General features: G+C 45.3%; 1 protein-coding gene across 2 annotated transcripts in view; it reads left to right on the forward strand.

The window, feature by feature from the left end:
• Positions 1-6,414, forward strand: part of itga10 (integrin, alpha 10) — a 25,068-nt gene that overhangs the window by 2,867 nt on the left and 15,787 nt on the right. For both annotated transcript variants that reach the window (XM_019881601.1, XM_019881602.1), the window contains exons 2-6: positions 2,403-2,514; positions 2,591-2,700; positions 2,769-2,857; positions 5,689-5,803; positions 5,867-5,994. In XM_019881601.1, the coding sequence (XP_019737160.1) occupies positions 2,403-2,514; positions 2,591-2,700; positions 2,769-2,857; positions 5,689-5,803; positions 5,867-5,994 (554 nt within the window). The remainder of the gene's footprint in view (positions 1-2,402; positions 2,515-2,590; positions 2,701-2,768; positions 2,858-5,688; positions 5,804-5,866; positions 5,995-6,414) is intronic.

Raw genomic sequence — 6,414 nt, forward strand, 5'->3', positions numbered from 1 at the left:
TGGGGGGGGGTCCTGTGGTATTGAGTGGGGAGATGGACAAAAAGAGGCCCCTTTATGGGTTGGAAGAGGAGGATCAAGGAGACAAGAAGGAATCTTATTGTGGAGAGTTGGGTGTGGATGCAGCCACAAGAAAAGCGCAGGGAGAACCGAAGGGAATAACCTGTTCAAAAATAAACCAAAGGCCCATAAAGGGGAAGATTCCACGCTGGTGTTCTCACTGGTGAACCAAACGCTTCGGAACATCTGTGTGGAATCAAGAAGGATGGCTGCGACCCGTCCAAGTCACTTGAGGTTTGGCCGAGTACGAGCGGCGCGAGGAGCACGGTTTGGAAGCCGCGCTGGCTTTGTGAAACGCTGGCCCGCGAGTGCGAGTGGAACGCGGTCACGAAAACGGGGCCCCGTATGACGGAAACGAAACAGCCCGGCGGGTGATAAAGTGCAGCGAGCAGCTACAAAAAAGACACGCGTGGAGCTAGAGCGGAGCGACGGCTCCAGTTCGGCCCCACCTGATTGGAATTTGTGGGCATATGGACATGCTGGGCGACGTACCGTATCACCGCCGCAGCAGTGCTCAAGGCCGACTTCATCATCGTTCTTACGTATGCTGTACGGTCAGTCATGTCATGTATAAAACCACAAGTAGCGGACGCTCACCAGACACCTCATTAAGTACAATCAGGCTCACATACAAGAGACGTACAGTGACTGGAACAACAAGAAAAGTCTACACACCCCGGTTCGACAGTCAAGTTTTGGCGATATTTAAAAAACAAAAAAAGAAAAATCATTTGGAATCTCTTTTCCACCTTTAGGTTGACCTATCACCTGTTCAACTCAATCAAAACAAAACGCAACAGTGATGCCTTGAGATAGGAGTGACTTATAATTTATTATTATTATAAGAGATCTAATACATATAATATAATATATAATAAATATAAATAATACTAAATAATAAATAGAAATAATACGAAATAATAAATTTAAAAAATCTAAAAATAGATATTAAAAAAAATATATATATATATACATACAAACATCCTTATGTGTTATGTTTATTCATATCAAGCAGTTGAACGCCACTCGCAGATGAAGTTACTCTCAAACTAAACAGAAACCAAAGACAAAACAACCACATAGCTTATACTTTCAGTATACTAGCTTGATGCTAGCGCTAAATAGTGTCCTTATTGCTGTGCTCTAAACCTAAAAGCAATAATTTATATATTATTTGAAACTATGAACCCAGGAAGGCCTCGTTGAGATTAAAAAAGTTAAATAAATCTCCCTTCCATGACTGTCTTGGTCAGGACAATCCAGATCCCATGCTAAAGTTGGTCTGTGTTTTGTAAGATTTGGTGGCTGAAAGTTTGGCGTATTCACGAGCCAGCGAGCTGGCTGACAAGCGTTTTGCCGCTGTCCGTCTCCTCTCGGCGTGGACGAATGAAGGGCAGACTTGTGCTCTTCTCAACAGGGCGCTCACTATGCTCCTCAGCAACACACCCTGCGTCTTTCCTTCCTCACCTCCAGAGTGAACTCCCTTTTTTGCCCTGCGACGCCGCTACCGCTCGCCATGTTTAGCCATCCTTTTTCATCCGCTTCCTCCTCCTCCTCCTCCTCCCGTTCCCTGCCAAGCCCGCGCTCCCCAAAACCGAGACAGAAATTATACTTCACTCGAGTTGTGAACTCATGGCTTCAAAGTCCACCCCCACAGAACTCAAAGGGTCATGAGTTTTGCTGCCATTAGGACGCATTCAAGCAGAACATACCTTGTGTTTTCTGCAAACATCTCGAGCGCTGTCGTGCTTTGCGTTTGGCTGCAGTGCATGTACATACAAAGCCTCTAGTCAGTTGTGGTGTGGCAGCCGTGTCTGTGTGTTTTTATGGATGAAAAAAGTAGTGACTCAGGAAAACAGCCCCCCCCCTCTCTGATATGTTTTTTTTTCGTACAATTTATTTTCCAATGGAAATGGCCCACAGCACTCAACAAACAGTGGCTGAGTGTGCTTCCTCCAATTTAAATACAATTCTAGCTCTTCAGATCGTCAACGAACGCAGATTTGCGTGATCGCTTTGATTCTTTTGAAATGCTCTCAATCAGGGCCTCACCTGTCAAATGGTTTTAGAATCGACGACTCTACCCCATTTTTGCAAAATAATTCCCCTCCATTTCTGTTTGTGAACTGATGAATGCTATTTGCTATCGCTAAATCAAAAAACAAATAAGCAGTATCACACGAGAGGCAGTGATGTTACTGATGACGCAACCAACTAAAAAGGAAAAGTCTGTTGCATTAAAACGACTCTGACCAGTCACTATTTCTACTTTCAACCCACCTGTGGTAAATACTCGTCTTGATTGAAGTTCTGTGTACGCTCATCACCCGTGCTCAATTCTCCAGGTTTGTGTCAGTGCTTCAACATTGACGTGACGCATCCGCGGATCTTCAGCGGTCCGGACGACGCCCTTTTCGGCTTCTCCGTGCTGCAGCATGAATCGGAAGGAGAGAAATCGTGAGCGCCCGCACGTGGTACCGTAGCGCGGTGCTGTTTTTGCTGCGAACTGACATTCCTCATTGTGGCCATGCAGAATGCTGGTGGGCGCTCCTTGGGACGGGCGGCACAACAACAGGAAAGGAGACGTGTACAAATGTGGCATGGGAGAGGGGAGCCACTCCAACTGCAGCAAGTTGAATTTAGGTGAGCGCCGACATCCTTCACGTGAGGACAAAAGAGGAGAATTGAACTGTTGCTTGCATCCATCTCAGGCGAGGCGGCCTTCCACAACATATCGAAAAACCTGAAAAACTCTCACCTGGGGATGACTCTCACGCCCGACTCGCCCGATGGACTCTTGGTATGTGTCTCGGACCCTGGTTTTATCGCATTCACGACACTTTTCTGGATAAGACAAGAATCTTGTACAAATAGTGTAACAGTGTCATGATACCCTGTGCTAACGGTAAACAAATCCTGTTTCTCCCCTAACGAACAAACTTGATTTAGTATTTCACAATATGCATTAATCATGGTGCTCACAGATAAAAAAAAAAAAAATTCTAAAATATATCTCCAAATGTTGCTTTCTGGAGGCATAAAAAGTTGGATGGAAGAGGATTTCACATTTAATAATCTCCGGCAAAAAAATTACATCCTGTTTTTGTTCCTCTTCTTTCAATGCTAGTGTCAGACAAAAGTGTGCCGCCATCCGGTGGTCAACAGTGGAATTACATCAAATAAATGGGAGGAAGAACAAAAGAGTTTCTGTAGACTAGAGATTAGAGAAAAAAGAACATCCACGAAATTGCTGGACCGAGACGCCGCACTGTGGTTGAGTTCTTTTTTTTGTTTGTTTTCACGTTGCTGCGAGCTCTTACCCTCAAAATACTGGCATTTCGCCTTGCCGCCACCCATTTGGTCCAGCTGCAGCTTCAGCCTACAGCCTCAAAAACATGAGGGAAAAACTTACTGCTCGGATGGTCCATTATATCCTGACAAATGGAGCGCTGGTCGTCCATTATCTCCTGAATTCTCACTGACGCGTGCGGCCCGCAAACGGTTGGTGGCTGGGTTTGTCAAATAGGTTGCATGACGGCTCGCTTGCAGTGTGTTTTATGCAAATCATCATTTCCCGGGTCTCCAGGAGAAGTGAATTCAGCAAACCAAGGGAGCTAACATGATTGATTAGTGTTGGGTGCTGCTGTCTGAACCGCTTCGGTCTCGCCTGAATGTTGAATTTTTGAAGCTTGAAATGTCTCTATTGAATATTTTGATGCGAGTAACATTCAGTATTGGTAATTTAAACTCATAATGTGATGGCACAGATGTACGGTACTTCCAAATAGGATTGCAATCGGAGTCATCGTTATGAGTACCGTATTTTCCGCACTAAAAGGCGCACTGGATTATGAGGCGCACCTTCAATGAATGGCTTAGTTTGTCATTTTTTTTCATATATTGGATGCACTGGATTATAAAACGCAATCTACAATTCATCCACTAGATGGAGCTACGCTCCTTCCGTTTGACTCGATCAAAAAATAAATTCTGTACGGGGGCTATAGAATTTATTTTGTGATTTCCTCACTTGATTTTCTGTTTTGATGCATTATTTTCAATTTTCGTAGTTTCATTGAAGGAATCGTTAATTTACATTTTTCGGAGGCGGTCATGAACGCCTCTCGAGTCGAACAGAAGAAGAGAAGGCACGGAAATGGACAAAGACATACCTGCATTTGTTGAGACTGTGAAAACCATTAATAAAGTGTGCGTTTAAAAAAAACAACACCACAGCTCCCCTTTTTTCGGAACTGAAACAAAAACTTATTTAATAAAGCAACGACACAGTTCACTGAACCAACAGCAAGTTATAACATTGTAAGCATGTAAGCATATTGGGGTCGACATATTACCGTAGTGACCATACACAAGGCGAACCAGATTTTAAGGCGCTGTGAGCTTTTAAAAAAACGGAAGATGCTTTGGTGCGCCTCATAGTGCGGAAAATACGGTAGTCCTATTATCCTTTTCAAGCTTGCTTCACATTCAATCTCTCCACTTATGAGAGCAGCGGTTGCCGGAGGACCGATGACGAAAACGTGCGGGTGTGTAATTTTGCGAGTCAATGACCTCCGCCGGGTTGGCGTTTTGCGTGTTCCGTTTAAGCCAGTGTGTCTTTGCACAGCCGCCAACTTCTTGCCGCTGCTGTTGGAGCTCGCTCGTTTATAGGCCATGAAAAAACTGGCCGGCGTAGACCTATTTGAACGCCTGTGCGTGTGTTTTTCTTGAGGCCGGCGGTCAGGTCTATAACGGGCTCGGAATGTGTCTCCGGCCTTTTGTTAATGAAAGACCTGCAAAAAGCCAACGCACCTCCGTTGAGTTTCTTCCATCTTTTACACTGCTCGTTTTTCCATCATCAACTGATCCGCTTTCTGTCATAACAGGACAAAACATAAGACAGGATGTTTCTCTTTCCGCAATTTCAGACCCACTTGTGACTCTCTTTCGTCCTTTTCTTTCACTCTCAGCTCAATTTTTTGAGCCAAATTGCCTGACTGGCCTGTTGTTCTGGTGCTGCCAAGATGACAACAATAGTCCCCCCCCCCCACCTCCATCTTTATCCACCTCTATGTTCTGTCCCCCAAACCGCACTATTGTGATTTTTCCATGACTGACTCCCTCTCTCGACTGTTTTTGCTCACTGCTTGCCCTTATTTAGTCACTTTAGCGAAACACCATATGTGTGTGCCTGCTCGACGCTTCTGATCGCAAGCAAATAACCAGCCGGATAACTTAGCACAGAGGTCATCCAGACCGACACCTCACTCTATAGTACAACTTAGAATATGCAGTGTACACAATATACCAGCACTAGTAAATGTCCGGTGGTGGTTAGAGATGAGAGTTTAATTTGTTTCGTGACCATGCTCCTAGTTCCAAAGCAATCCTATACCAAATCATATTTCCCAACTGAAATGAATGGAAGTGCCACTAATCCGTTCCACCGCCTCACCCTAAAATATATATATTTTTTAATGTTTGCGTTTTTATGGAGCTAGCGGGTGTATGCACGAGGCAGGCAAGTGATGAGGTAGCTTGTCAGACAAAAGCAAGGAGCGTGCAAGTTGTTTCGTTGTTCATATAAAGCTGAGAGCTCATCGCTATTTTTTTCCCCCCCTATTTCGGCAGGCATGTGCACCACTGTGGTCTCAGGAGTGCGGCACGTCCATGTTCAGCACCGGCATCTGCGCCTCTGTCAATGACGACCTCCAACCGAGAGAGATTATCGCTCCGACGGCGCAGCGTAATCACGCACACGCACATTCGGAAGGATGCAGCTGAGACCAAAGCAAGTCTGTTCTTGCAGGGTGCACAACGTACATGGACATTGTGATCGTGCTGGACGGCTCCAACAGCATCTACCCCTGGTTTGAGGTGCAGAGCTTCCTCAGCAACATCCTCAGCAAGTTCCACATAAGCCCAGACCAAATGCAGGTAAAAGCAACCTTCAAAGTTGAACGCAAACCGCTCAGCGGTGATCGTATTTGCTCACGATTTGGCATATATCGGAATTGGACGCTTCCGTTTAATCATAGATGTTTTGCCTCTCATCTGAGCAGGCTTTATCAGATAGATAGAACAACTCTAGCCTGAGTGTTGGTGTGGAAACCCAACTATGATGGTGCCTTACAAATTCTTCAAGCTATTGTAGGAGTGAGTTGTTCCCCCCCCAAAAAACTGTTGAATGACACGCCCACTTGAGGTTAGGCGATAGGAAACTGTTCGACAAGCTAATTGAGCCAAAGCATGCGCACGTACAGAGAAGCAATTTAGTAAATGTGAATTGCTGCCGTGACATCAAGGGGCATTTGGAGGCCAACTTGACACGTGGGGTGGGGGCGAATGGAGGGAGGT

The sequence above is a fragment of the Hippocampus comes genome, unplaced genomic scaffold (genome assembly GCF_001891065.2).
Source record: "Hippocampus comes isolate QL1 unplaced genomic scaffold, H_comes_QL1_v1.1 scaffold227, whole genome shotgun sequence".
Classification (NCBI taxonomy): Eukaryota; Metazoa; Chordata; class Actinopteri; order Syngnathiformes; family Syngnathidae; genus Hippocampus; species Hippocampus comes.